This window comes from Melitaea cinxia, chromosome 21, assembly GCF_905220565.1.
Source record: "Melitaea cinxia chromosome 21, ilMelCinx1.1, whole genome shotgun sequence".
NCBI classification, from domain to species: domain Eukaryota; kingdom Metazoa; phylum Arthropoda; class Insecta; order Lepidoptera; family Nymphalidae; genus Melitaea; species Melitaea cinxia.
The window spans coordinates 5,012,757-5,027,444 of record NC_059414.1 but is presented as its reverse complement, the minus strand read 5'-3'; the positions used below and the strand labels follow the sequence as shown (position 1 = coordinate 5,027,444).

General features: G+C 37.2%; 1 protein-coding gene across 1 annotated transcript; it reads left to right on the top strand.

The window, feature by feature from the left end:
- Positions 1-842: 842 nt before the first annotated feature.
- LOC123663994 (trafficking protein particle complex subunit 10) lies at positions 843-14,319 on the top strand. Its single transcript, XM_045598629.1, has 15 exons — positions 843-1,153; positions 1,225-1,436; positions 1,647-2,039; positions 2,151-2,450; positions 3,677-3,886; positions 3,966-4,201; positions 4,319-4,501; positions 6,513-6,944; positions 7,263-7,746; positions 7,845-8,027; positions 8,473-8,703; positions 8,984-9,244; positions 9,629-9,710; positions 10,026-10,154; positions 14,048-14,319. Exons 1-15 carry the CDS (start codon positions 1,090-1,092, stop codon positions 14,179-14,181), a joined length of 3,534 nt encoding a protein of 1,177 aa, XP_045454585.1. The 5' UTR covers positions 843-1,089; the 3' UTR covers positions 14,182-14,319.
- The last annotated feature ends 369 nt before the right edge of the window (positions 14,320-14,688 follow it).

Sequence of the window (14,688 nt, the reverse complement as noted above, 5' to 3'; positions counted from 1 at the left end):
AGAAATTATAAACACTCAGTCCAATTTTTTTAATCACATCACTTCTGATAATTAGATAAACTTAAATAGATGTTAATTATAACTAATCTATACAATTTAATAGATCATTAGAAAATAAATTAATCATTTGCGTAAAATATACAAAGCTTAAGGAGCAAATGATTCGCACAATTACCTGCTGATTAAATTTTGAATAAGTCAATTTTTCATATGTAAAACGCGTAATGTATAATTTTAAATTCATGGATATATTATGAAAATTTATTTCCTTTATTGCGAGACGATACCAAAACAGAACACGACATTTTAACAATCCATAAGCAATAGAAAACTAGAAAGAGTAGAAAGACTAGCAAATAATATTCGATGCAACTCAAAGTTACTCTATATAACGATAACAAAATACATTTTGTCATTAAAATAAAATTAAAATATATTAGAATTAGCGGATTTGAAAGTATTAAATTTTAAGTAACTCCGTATGTTTTTAATATGTTGCATTATAATTTTCTGTTTATTAATTAATTATCAACTTCAAGAATCGATGATGTTGGAACTTGGAAACCGATTTCCAAAAAGTATTTAAAACTACGATGGAATTAATCGTTTCGTATAAATCAACATATAAAGATCAAAAAATATATATTTTATTGGGTTAAATATAAAAACAATAATATAGTAGTAACTTATACGAAAGCAGACACATATATTGAAAAGTAAAAAAAAAGCTTTTTAAATCGTCAAAAATAATAATTATAATACAATAAACCTAAGAAATAGTTTTCAAGTTAAAAACATTGCGTATCAAGAAATACATCATCACAACACAAATTTTTAATTCGTGGAGGTACTGACATTGACAGGGCAATTTTGTCAAAATTCCCTTTTCAATATTTTCTACTGAAAGTCAAAACAGGGGAAAAAATAAGTAGACTTTAGAATATTTACAATAAAAATCAATTGTTCGCAATATTTTCTCTATATTTATGTTTCTTTTTAAAAGAGGTCAAAAAGTGGGTGGACCTAGTCAACTAATTGGACAGTGTTTTAGTGTTATGCAGGTGAAATTAACATTTCTGATGATGAAAAATGAAGGGGGTCGATAATTCACCAGCTGATCGCGAAGGGATGACAAACAAACCAATAATAACATGTATGTATGAAGTAATGTCCCTTTTGTAGTGCTACTGGTTTGAAAATATTCATATATTTTCTTGATTTTAGGTGCTGGAGATTGGAACTTATTCTGTACCTTAGAAGCACCTTTAGTGGCTGCCATTCCTCAAGATTCGTGTGAGTGGCGGAGGTCTTACGGTCGTATCACTAAGTTTGTTTATTTGGAAGGGTCTTTTGTAAAGTTTAATAAGGATAAAAACCAGTCAGAATTAAACCTACTAAAGAGACCTATATTCCACATTTATTGGACAGATTGTGTGGTAAGATTTGGTGATGTTCAAATTTTTATAATATCTGTATTTATTTAATAATTTAAATTGATTTTTTAATTGTTAAATAGTTCTTGATGAGATATAAATGTGATAAATTATTATTAAAGGTCATTTAATAATATTATATTTCAGACAAGTCATTATATAATTATAATTATTGCTACATTTTTTTATAGAAAAGTTAATTTCATTTTGCAGGATATAGAATATTATAAAACAACACTCAGAGAAGATATTGAAGCATGGCTCAAATATTTAGAGAAAAACAATATAGCAGACTGGATGATAGTTTTAGTAGAGACTTACGATATAAGAAAAGCAAACAAATTACTGCCAAGGACTACCGTTTTAGATAAAATAAAAGGAGATTTTGCAGTTAAACAGACAGAGGATAGATTTATTTCAGTTATTAATCCAATTAAGTCAGAAGCAAGGAGTGCCGAGTCCTGGCGTACTTTGGTGGCGAAATTGAGGCATTTTGTTTTGGTGGCATATAATAAATCACTAATAAAGTTTGAAGAGTACATGAGAGAACAGAGAGAAAAGAGAAATGATCCTGAATGGGATTTTTGTAAATATTTTATTTTACAAGTTAGTATTACTACATTAAAATGTTTACTGATAGTTTACTGATACTATAAATGTTTTGATTTAATTGATATGACCTACGATGTAAAAACTATTGACTATGCTTGATTACAGGAACAATTAGCATTTGTACTTGAAATGCTTGGTCTCTATGAAGAGGCTCTTGTGCAATATGATGAATTGGATGCTTTATTTTCCCAATTTGTACTCAATTCTAATGTAGCAGAGAGTCCAAAATGGCTTGAAACTTTCAAACAACCAGTAACATCCTGGCAAGCAGTAAGACTGACAGCATTAGTACCACAGAATTTAAGAGAATTAATTATTAAGAAAAAGGCATCTCTATTAGACTTTAGAAGTTATTTATTCCAACGACAAAGTGCCATGTTATTACTTACTTTTAAGCCATGGGAGGTGAGTTATTATGTATCTTGTTAATTTATATTAATGAAATTAATTATTGTGTTTAATGGTTGTTTGTTTTGCCAGTAGGGTAAAGTCAATTTCACTTAGAGTATATTGAACAAAGAAACAAATTACAGTAACTTATAAAACATTACCTTGATATAATAATGTTTCATACAATTTTTAATTTACTTGGTTTTGAATAAGAAAAAAAATCAGCATGTCTAAATCTATTGTGAATTCTAAGATTGGGTTTATTTATCATCCATAAATTTTATTATTATATTCTTTATAAGAACCATAGAAATAATTTTAGTAAGAAATCTGAATTTCCCGACATAGTAAAGCTAACTAGGTGTAAATATTATGTAATATTAAACACTAAACTGTAAAACAAACCTAAAATTTTATATCTCTAGTTATGTTCACGTTAGTATTTTTAATTTTTCTACTTGATCACTCATCTGTAAACCGCATTAATGATAATTGGAGCAATAACACAGTTATCATTCTGTTGCTATTAACTTGCACATCTTTTCTAGCAAAATACTTTATACTGTATTGTATAATAAAATAATATAATCTTTGTCTTTGTAATTTTAATAAGAATAAGTATTTAATATGTAAGTAATTTTTAAAATCTACTTACTGTATCTTTCCTTATAAACCATTATATAATATAAAATATTAATAATTTTATTAAATTTATAGATTACTCAAAATAAATTACTATAAATTACATTAAATAAATTCAGTATACTCAAGTAATATCATTTGCTTTAAATTAATTCGACCTTCTATAACCACTGCAATAAAATGTTTTTGCTAGCAATAATTTGCAAATTGTATAAATTACCATTTATTTCGTTATGTATAAATATGTGTTTTATGTAAATTATCTTACCTAAAACTACAATATTCTTTTAAATTTTCGTCTGAATTTACGTCTGAGTCATATACATTCATAAATCTATACCAACATTATAATGTTGAAGAGTTTGTTTGTTTGTTTTTTTAAATACGCTAATCTCAAGAACTACTGGCTCGAATTGGAAAGTCGTATTGAAAAATTCTTTAAATACAATACGAAAAATATAATACGACGCGGCACTGCTAGTGTATTATTTTGACAAATAGACTATTTGACAAATAGACTTAATATTTAAAAAAGTAATGGAAGAGGGCTAGAAATAAGTAAATAATTGGTTTTATTTTATTTCTACAATAAAATATAGATCGCGTCCCGTTGTCTCACAACAGTTCACAATACACTAGTAGAGCTAACGTTACTCGGAGCGCACGCGGTCGACGGAGCGGCCGCGTGTTGGGCGCACTTGGCTTGCGTGGAGACGCTACGTGCGTGCGAGCGACTCGCCTCTACCAATCAAGCGCTTGAAGCTTGTACTGCTATGCACGCTCCCTTGTTACATAACGCTAAAGATAAGGTCAGTAACCTTGCTGGGTTTTTATAAACATAAAATGTAATGGATAAAAATAAATATATACTTATTAAATATTTTTCAGTTGCATGAGCTTGGTAAGCTTTGCGGCCTGCTGCCTGGTTCACCAGACCCAACGTCTGAACAATTACACCTGGTTGTGATGTTGTCTGCTGGGATGGGTGACAGTGAACCCAATAATCAGCAGAGTCCCACAGATAGACTGAAAGAAGCATTATGCAGTAAACACAGTTTCCAGCAATACTACTTGGAACTTGCAGAGCTCGCAATGGGCACATACAAACATATTGGAAGATTAAGGTTTGTAGACTTCTTTTGTATTTAGACTGCATTTTTGATTTTTAAAGCTGAAGTTTACTTAACTTATAAAAAGCAATCTCATTGGTGGCCTTATTTATAATAGTTGTATTCATCCAGATTTGCCCGTCACATCGGTCGCGACCTAGCGTCGTTCTACTCCGAGCTGGGGGAGACGAGCAAGGCCGTCGTGTTCCTGACGGACGCGCTGCGCTCCTACGAGGAGCAGGGTTGGCGCGAGCTGGCGGCGCAGACGCGCCTCGAGCTCATCGCGGCCGCGCACAAGATGAACGACGTCGACAGGTGCGTCACTGTGGCACTCACTCACTCTGTCTCCTCCACTCGCTCGCTCTCCTGCAGTGACCCGCACGAGCAGCGGTGCTGGCGCGAGCTCATCGCGGCCGCGCACAAGATGAACGACGTCGACAGGTGCGTCACTGTGGCACTCACTCACTCTGTCTCCTCCACTCGCTCGCTCTCCTGCAGTGACCCGCACGAGGAGCGGTGCTGGCGCGAGCTCATCGCGGCCGCGCACAAGATGAACGACGTCGACAGGTGCGTCACTGTGGCACTCACTCACTCTGTCTCCTCCACTCGCTCGCTCTCCTGCAGTAACTCGCACAAGGAGGTTCGCAGCGCAGATGTGACGTCAGTACTACAATTACATATCTGCATATACAAAATAAGTAATAATAATAAATATAAAATATATAATAATTCTCTCATTGCTTCATATATAACTAATAGTCACATGTATCAATAAACCGAATGAAGTCTTCTGGATCTGTGGCAAAATGGGTGTTCCACAGGTATCGATTCTAGATCCTTTTCTTTTTTTGAATATACATATATATGCCATTTTATGTTAAGGATATTTATAATATAGAGCTATTTGCTGATGATACATCACTTATTTTTAAAGTTGATAGGAAAAATATGTACGATTTTATTTTTTGTGTTACCCTCACATTAGGAATTCTAAACATTTTTGAATATCATATCAAAAATTGACCGCTCCAGCGGGATTCGAACCCGCGTCTCCGACTGACCGTGTCGGCGCTCTAGCCAATTAAGCTATGGAACGATGTACCCGCTAGAGCGAAATTTTTGATATGATGATTTTTATTTTCGGTTAAAGCGAACCGTGGCGCCGTCTATAGTGAGTTCTTTACAGAGACCCGTAACTATTCAAAGTTTCATATTAAAATGAAATGAATTTTTGAGCGAGCGAAGCGAACGGTTCGCTTAAACCGAAAATAAAAATCATCATATCAAAAATTTCGCTCTAGCGGGTACATCGTTCCATAGCTTAATTGGCTAGAGCGCCGACACGGTCAGTCGGAGACGCGGGTTCGAATCCCGCTGGAGCGGTCAATTTTTGATATGATATTCAAAAATGTTTAGAATTCCTAATGTGAGGGTAACACAAAAATAAAATCGTACATATTAAAAATAGCATGGTGTCGTCTCCTGTCAAAGATTTTCATTGTAATATGAAACTTTGAATAGTTACGGGTCTCTGTAAAGAACTCACTATAGACGGCGCCACGGTTCGCTTAAACCGAAAATAAAAATCATCATATCAAAAATTTCGCTCTAGCGGGTACATCGTTCCATAGCTTAATTGGCTAGAGCGCCGACACGGTCAGTCGGAGACGCGGGTTCGAATCCCGCTGGAGCGGTCAATTTTTGATATGATATTCAAAAATGTTTCGATAGGAAAAAAGTAAATATGATGTTGGTTACAAAAACCTTGGTTTTGACCGCCAAGAAAACCAAGTGCGTTGTGTTTACGTTGCCTAATGTTAAGTATCCGAATTTTAATATAGAATTAAACAGCCTCTCGTGGCTTATTATCAGTGATACTACAGTTTTCTTAGGTATAAATTTGTACCCAAAACTTTAGTAGAATTCCCATTTGTCATACTTGAATGATAATAGGTAAAGCTTATTATTCGTTCCAAGGATTAGATAAACAAACAATATGTGTGGACTAATTTGACGTCGTATTTCGTGCAAGATGTTACCAATTTTGTTTTAAAACAGTTAATATTTTTTAATAGTAACTGCGGAATTTCTGCCCCATCTTCTATGCAGAATCTACATTCCGAATCGGTGATAGCTTTTAAAAAATAAATAAATATAATTTGTTAAATGAGGATTCAAATGTGTTTTTAAAAGCCTATTTGAATAAGAATAATTTGATTTTGAGTACTGCTAACTCATAATTTTTCATAATGGCTATAATTATAATGAAGAAAGTACAGTTCCAATAAGTTATATAATAGTATACATCCCAATTTATGCTTTTCAGATATACAAAGCTCTCTGCTAGAATAGCTAGTACAGCCGAATTGGAGATTCTAGTCAGAAATTTTTATTTCGAAGAAATGTTGAAAACCATAAGAGAAAAACTTGCTGATAAAGAAGAACCAGTACTAACGGAGCTCAATGACTGTTTTCAAATAGTCTCCGCAACATTACTGCCGTCCGAACGTTGTGTTTATATAACTGATAATAAGATTCAATGCCGTTTTGTTGTTGAGAGTCACATGCCCAGAGAGGTATCTTGTACTCGGGCGGCGATTAACGTAGAAGTATTCGAAGACAAACAAACGGAAAAAAGGACACCGGTGAAGAATAATAAGACTGATTTAAGTGTTAGTGTAAGTTCACAGTCCAACTCTCCGAGAAAATCGACTCCTGATAGTACATCTGAAAATGAATCGAATAGTTTAGTTACTAGGTAAGTTTAAAACTAACTACTCAGCTGTTTTCTCATCTCGATTGTCTATAGTAATTTACAGTAAGATTTACAACAGGATTCATGTTAAAAGAGTTAAAAGCCTTATTATTCTTCTTCTTCGTCTTTATCATTAATGGCTTTCAATAGTTACAAACGAGCACCGATATTGCTAATGTCACCAGGAAAAGATTTAAAAGCCTTTGTTTAATTTTCTTAAATGTATTTGGTTAGTTTCCTTTGTACACAGATTATTTACAAAGAATCAATTTAAACATATAAAATAACTACGTATTTGTTTGCTATAATTTTTCTTTTCAGTATAAGACTAAATGATCTAAAGCCCAAAAACCCGTTGCTAAATCCAATGAACATAACATCAAAGTTACATTATAAAGAGGACAAAACACTCCAAAAAGCAACTGTAGAATTTCAAAACCCAAAAGTCACCCTCAAAAGATCTGATAGCAGTAAATATAGAAAACCTTCAGCCACAGTAAAGAATAATTACGAAACTTGTTTTTCTGCCACTGATATTGTATTAAAACCGGGATTAAATGAAATCACTGTTGAGTATATTGCGAAAAAATGTGGCAAATTTAAGCTAGGACAAGTTTCGTTGCTAGTAGAGGGTAAATTAGAGTTTTTATCCAATGCACTTATTGCTACTAAGATGGGTTATGAGGTGGAAACGCAGGGTGTTACCGTTTATTTGAATAAAGTTGAACCTAAAAAGGACTTGGTGGCAGGAATAGAACAGCAAATGGAATTAGTGGTCAATAGTGGAAGTTCTAAGATTCAAGAGGTTAGTAATTAAATGTTAATCCATTTATATTTTTAAAATATATGTAATTATTTTAAAAATATTTTCTTTATATGTAATTATTTCAAAAATATTTTCAGAACGCGTCAATAGTCTTGCGAACTTCGACTGGTCTACAAATACGACTGACAGATGACAAGTCTCAGATGTCCCGTGAAATATCCGTTCCTATTGAGGCAATAGATCCATTCCAAACGACTAAAATACAGCTTCGTTTGTTCTCAAACTTACAACCAAAGAGGGAGAAGAATATTGAACATATGGTAAGTGTTTATCAAAATCGCTTATATTATAGCTGTGAGTATTTCGTCAAATTTAAAGGACAGTCCTCATAAATTTTTTCATATTCTGGCCACATTTAATATCACTAATACTTTTAAACAGCATGTAAACTGATTTTTGAGATGCAGTTGACAATAATTTACTATATGGATCAAATAAAAAAAATTTAATCCAAATTACTGGCTCCACAAAAAAGCGATGCACTAGTAACTTAAAATCTAAATATAAATATTAAAAAAAAAAAAAAAAAATTCGTTTAAGCTAGCAAGCTACTTTCAGCTTTGTGATAGCCATTAAAAAACGTTTTCCTAAAGTAACAGACATTATTAGTATCAAACAGCCATTGTTGATATTTGAATAAAATATAACATTCAGTCCAAATTTCCACTTTTCAAGTGCTTCAGTCAAACAATTTTTTTATTCCAGGTATGGTTAACCTGTCCATGGTGGGATGCGGCCATGGAAGTACCTCTACACTTCGTACCACCTATGTCAGCCTCCTGGCGACTCCTGACCTCCAACACCAGGAAACTGATCCATGTGACCCTTAAATCTTCTGTGGTACATCCAATGCGTTTTTCGCTCTCAAATCCAACCCTAGACTGCGGTGCGAATAACAATGTGTCCGATTTGAATCCAAAGAATGCCGGAGATCTGGTTAGTACCAATTTGCATGTTTGCTTTTGATCATAATCCGGCACTGCTTCCTAAAAGAAAGCTTTAAGGTCTCATTACTGTAAATTGAGTTGCCTAACAACCTAATTTCTAAGGATGATTATTTTCTTTGCTGGTTAAAAAAATACTGGTTGTGCATTCTATTGAATTTTTGTTTTTCAGTTTAAGTAAATTGCATGTGGTGCTAAATTGGCTTGAAATTCATCTAGCGGTTAGTGCAAAACAGCGATCTTGTACTTAGGCAGTATCAAATTTTTTGCAGATTGTCGATTCAGATGGTACAACTGCATCATTCATGTGGGAGTTGCTTAAAGACCCTCTGGTAAAAGCAGTACCAATGAAAGCCACGTTTGCAGTCAACTATAGCCTTACTAAAGATGGACCTTCTAGAAGGTTCTGTTGTCCATTCGACATACAGGATTATACTACGCTTTTCGTCATTAGGACGAAATTGGAGCCGGGGAAAGGCTCTGATTTTTGCAGAGCATCTCAAGTTTGTTGTTTACATCTTACAGTGCAAAGGGTGAGTGATAAATTTGATTTTATTTTTTTAAAATACAAGAACCATTGTCGTTTGTTCAAATTAGCCTCGAAGGACCAGTGTTTAAAGACCCCTTAGCCTTGCATTTATTTTACATTGTTAAATAAAACTACCGGATTAATTGTAAAATATACTATGAGCAGCAATAGTATCGCTATTGCTGCCCACTGTACAACATTTATAGATTTTCGAAACCAAAGACACAGACAAAATAGCCAATTATTTAGATAAGTGTCGCCATCGTGTAATAAATAATAAATAACTAACCATAAGTAAATGTCATGAACAAATTGTCACTATAGAATACTTTGAAACTGGAACTAAAGTTGTTGTTAGTTTGTTAAGTCTTTTTTTTTTTTCTTATAGGTCAACGAAACTGAACACACGTCTCTCATGTATGAAGTGCTGGCTGACCAAACTATGTGGGCAGTGCTCGGTCGTACTGCAGGTGAGAAATGTTTTCACCTTTTGAATTTCGAAATTTAATTGAATTTGTACCGAAAATCTAAAATTTCTTAACATCTTTGACAGTTTTTTTTTAAAATATTAATCGCAGAGTTTCTTGTCCATTGTTCTCTCTAGAATCATCATTCCATCAATGATAGCTTATTTAAAGAAAAGACAAATATAATTTGTAAAATGACGTTTCAAAAGAAGTTTTTGAAGTCTGTACGAAGTATTCACTCATACAAATTTTTAACTACTGTGTAATATTTTTATATGTACTTGAATAAACTAATATTTGATTTGATAACCCCCTTAGGGGTAATAACGATGGAGTCGCGGTCGGCAGAAGGGCAGAGTGTATCATTAGATGTAATGCCGTTGGGTGCTGGTTACCTGCCACTGCCCGCTGTACGTCTCTCCAAATACATCGCTGCTAACACCAGAGGTAACCAAAAATTTCATAAGACAACACTGCCGTGCTTAGGTAAAATATACACACACACACACACACACTTCAGCCTATCGCAGTCCACTGCTGGACATAGGCCTCCCCAAGTTCACGCCACACATCCCGGTCTTCCGCAATCCTCATCCAGCCTACACCGGCAATCTTACGTAGATCGTCGGTCCAACGGGCCGGAGGACGTCCTACACTGCGTTTGCCAAGACGCGGTCTCCACTCTAGGACCCGTCTACTCCAACGGCCATCGGTCCTGCGACACAGATGACCAGCCCACTGCGACTTCAACTTGCTAATTCTGTGGGCTATGTCGGTTACTTTCGTTCTCTCGCGGATAGTCTCATTTCTATCCTGTTAATCTAATCCTGTCTTTGAGAGAGACCCCAAGCATAGCCCATTCCATTGCACGTTGAGCGACATTAAACTCGTGGACCAGTCCCTTCGTCAGTGTCCACGTCTCGGCTCCGTATGTTAACACAGGCAGGACGCATTGCTCGAAAACTTTTGTCTTCAAGCATTGCGGAATCTTCGAAGTGAAGACTCGACGGAGTCTGCCAAACGCCGCCCAGCCCAACCGAATCCTCCTATCGGCCTCATTCTCGAAGTTGTTGCGGCCTAGTTGGATAGTATGGCCTAGGTAAAGATAATCCTGAACAACTTCAGAAGGGTACCATCTACCGATACCGGTATCGGTATGACTTGGTTGTTAAACATAACTTTCGTCTTATCCAAGTTCATACAGAGACCGACACGTCGGGAGGACTCGTTTAGGCCGGCCAGCATTTGGCCTAACTCATCCAGCGTCTCCGCAAAGATGACAATATCGTCGGCGAAACGAAGGTGAGAGATGAATTCACCGTTGACGTTGATGCCTCGTTCCCCCCAATCCAAGGTCTTAAAAACATCCTCTAGCGCAGTGGAAAACAGTTTCGGTGATATTACATCCCCCTGTCTTACCCCACGCCGGAAGGAAATAGGTCTTGTTCTTTGGTCATTGACATGAACGGTCATCGTCGCCGCGTCGCACATAGACTTTAGTACCTCGATATATCGCCAGTCGATATGACATCTCTGCAGAGAGTCCAGGACAGCCCAGGTCTCGACAGAGTCGAAGGCTTTCTCGTAGTCCACAAATGCCATACACAGCGGTTGATTATATTCTTCCGTCTTTTGGATAATCTGCGGAACAGTATGGATGTGGTCCACGGTGCTGTAGCCATTTCGAAACCCAGCCTGCTCTTGTGGTTGGAATTCGTCGAGTCTTCTGGCGAGACGATTCGTAATAACCCTCGAAAACAGCTTATAGACGTGGCTCAGAAGTGAGATCGGTCTTTAATTCTTTAACAGAGACTTATCGCCTCTCTTAAAGAACAGCACCACCACACTCCCGGACCATGCCTCCGGCGTGGTACCTCAGTGGATGACGGCGTTATATAGTCTTGCCAAGGCTTTCAGGACAGGTCGCCCTGCGGCTTTAAAGAGTTCAGTGGTAACTCCGTCATTCCCCGGGGCCCTCCCGTTTTTAAGCTGCCCGAGCGCTGCACCAATCTCATCCTCTTCGAAGTCCGGGATACACTCCGAATAATGGCGCAACAATGGTGCCCGTGGATCTTCGGTGTCCCAAGTCGCAGGCTTGTGTGCGCTCGACGAGTACAGCTGTCCATAAAAATTCTCAACCTCTTCTCGGACCTGAGGGCGAGAGCAGACGGTTCTGCCATCTGCTGTTTTAAGCTTCGCAAGAAGGCTTCTCCCCAATGGTCTTTGGAAAACTTTGGACCCCCTATTCTGCTCAATCAGAGTAGTAACCTCTCTCGTATTTGAGCAGCGGAGGTCTCGGCGAATAAGTTTCCGTATCCTCTTGGAAAGAGCCCTCTGTTCTGGCGAAGTAGCCGGCAACTCGCGCCTCTGCCGCATCAGATCCAAGGCTTCGGGAGAAAGTTTGGACTGCTTCGTTGGCTTTGTTGGTGGAAAGTGCCTGCGACCCAGTGTACACACCGTCTTCACCACGTTGTCGGTTATCTCGTCCACGTCGCTAGTAGTTTCCAGCGAATCGATTCGGTTTTGGAGTTCCTATTGGAACTGCTCGGAGCCACATAGTATTTGGGGCAGCGTAGGTCGGAGAGTAGATTTCATCAAGCGGGTCCGCTCCTTTCGGAGACATATATTCAGAATGCCCCGTACTAGCCGGTGGTCGCTGCCGCTGTTAAACCTGTTAACCACTGAGACATCTCCGAATATATGCCTTTTATCCGCTATGATGAAATCTATCTCGTTCCTCGTCACAGTATCGGGGCTTTGCCATGTCCACCACCTTTGGGGTTTCTTCTCAAAAAATGAGTTCATCAAGAAGAGCCCCTCCGATTCGAGAAAGTTGACAAGCATCTGCCCCCTGCGATTCCTGTGCCCCAATCCGTGTGGTCCGATGCTCGAGCCGTCGCGGTCTTGTACTCCCACTTTAGCGTTGAAGTCTCCCATAACAACGCTGTAGAAGGTCGAAGTAGTGCCATGTATGGCCCTTGCAATGTCTTCATACAAGGCTTCGACATCATCGTCAGAGTGTGCCGAGGTCGGCGCATATACCTGTATCACTTTCAGGGAGTACCTGTCAGTGAGTTTAAGTACAAGGTATGCTACCCGGGTCGACACACTGCTTACTTCCACAACGTTGCTAGTGAGAGTCTTGTGGACCAGAAAACCGACGCCACCTTGGGAAAGCCCATCACCTTCACGGAAGTAGAACAAGTGCCCGGAGTCCAGGATCATCGTGTCCTCACCCTGTCTTCGGACTTCAGACAACCCCAGTATGCTCCACTTAATGTGACTAAGTTCTACTTCAAGTTCGGTAAGGTGATGGTCCAACCGTAGCGTGCGTCCATTATACGTAGCCAGGTATATTTTATGGCAGCCTCCCGTACCCCGGTGATTTTTAGCACCCTCTACCCCACCGTTACCTCGGCCGCTGCCATAGCCGGGAATAGTGGAGCTGCCGGGAACTAAGGGCCTAAATTTTTGGTGCGAACTCATGGGTTTTTGCCCGTAGTCACCACGCTGGGCAGGCGAGTTGATGACCGCAGGGCTGACTTTATCGCACCGAAGACGCTGCTGCCCGTCCTAGGTCTGTGCATTTAAAAAGCCCGCAGTTGGATGCCTATCCCGCCATCGGCCGGCCTTTTAAGTTCCAAGGTGGTAGTGGAACTGTGCTATCCCTTAGTCGCCTCTTACGATACCCACGGGAAGAGATGGGGTGGCAAAATTCTTTAGTGCCGTAACCACACAGCAGGTAAAATATCTTTTATATAAAAATCTAAATCTGAAAAAATTGATTAAAATTTATTTTTTAACTAAGTAAATGGTATTATAATAATAATTTTGGTTTAATAAAACAGGTTACAGGTTAATGATATGCTTTACAGTTGTAAAAAGAAATGTAAGGACGCTATATTTCACACTCACCTCTAACTGCAGTGGACGGGACGGAACATAGCCATTTACTTTTTATTACTTTCTGTTATTTTTTAAATATAGTGTCTAGTTATGTATTTTATAATGTTTTTTTTTTATATAAGTGTGATCCTATTTTGGCCATATTTGTACATTATAGTGTAACATACTATTGTAACATAACGGATTGCCTATAAAATAAATAAATAAATATTTTTAAAAAATGTAATAAATTAAGTGAACTGCCTACCGAGCACAGCAGAATAGGTTTCAAGACAAATCATTTCCATAAACCCATTAGGGTTGATAGCATATAATGAGAGAGTCCAATAATATGTTCTTAATTTGTAGATGACAAAAAAATTAAAAATATATTATTACTACCTAATATAACATTAAAAGATACAAACTATTCAACTCAATATCCATTATTCCAGATCCAAAGAAAGATATATCAGCGCATCCAAGGCTAGAACCATTCAGCCCCGGGCAAGTATACCACGCGGGCAAAGCCAAACAGATACACGTACTGCCTCCGGCTCCGAAGGACCATGTCGATATAAACATGTGATTTTGTATTAACAGTCCTTAAATTGCAGAAAATGAAAAATCTTTTAGTTTTTATATGACTGGTTTCGATAAAATTTTGAAATGTTTCGTGCTGTTCTGTAACGGGCTAGGGTTGTTCATTAAATACGTACGCATTTAATCTCTTTTGTTATTATTTATATTGATAATGTAGTGTGAGGATTTGACTGAGAAAAGCCGTATTTGTCATACATATGTTAAATATTTTGATCGATACTTTGTCGTATATAGTTATGAGTTAAAATGTTCTTGTGTTGGGGTTATATTGAAGGGAAACGGGAGTAAAATCTTTTGCGTTGCGTATTTATTGAATGACTTCTTATGGTGCTGAGATTTTTAATTAAATTGAAATTGCTACAATTTGAGCTAATGGCTTACAATTATATAATTAGTTACCTGTGCTACATTTATTTGATTTGAATTAATAAATTTAGATGAAAAAAAGATTTTCAATATACTATAGCTTGCTCTTATTGATTTGTGAGAATGT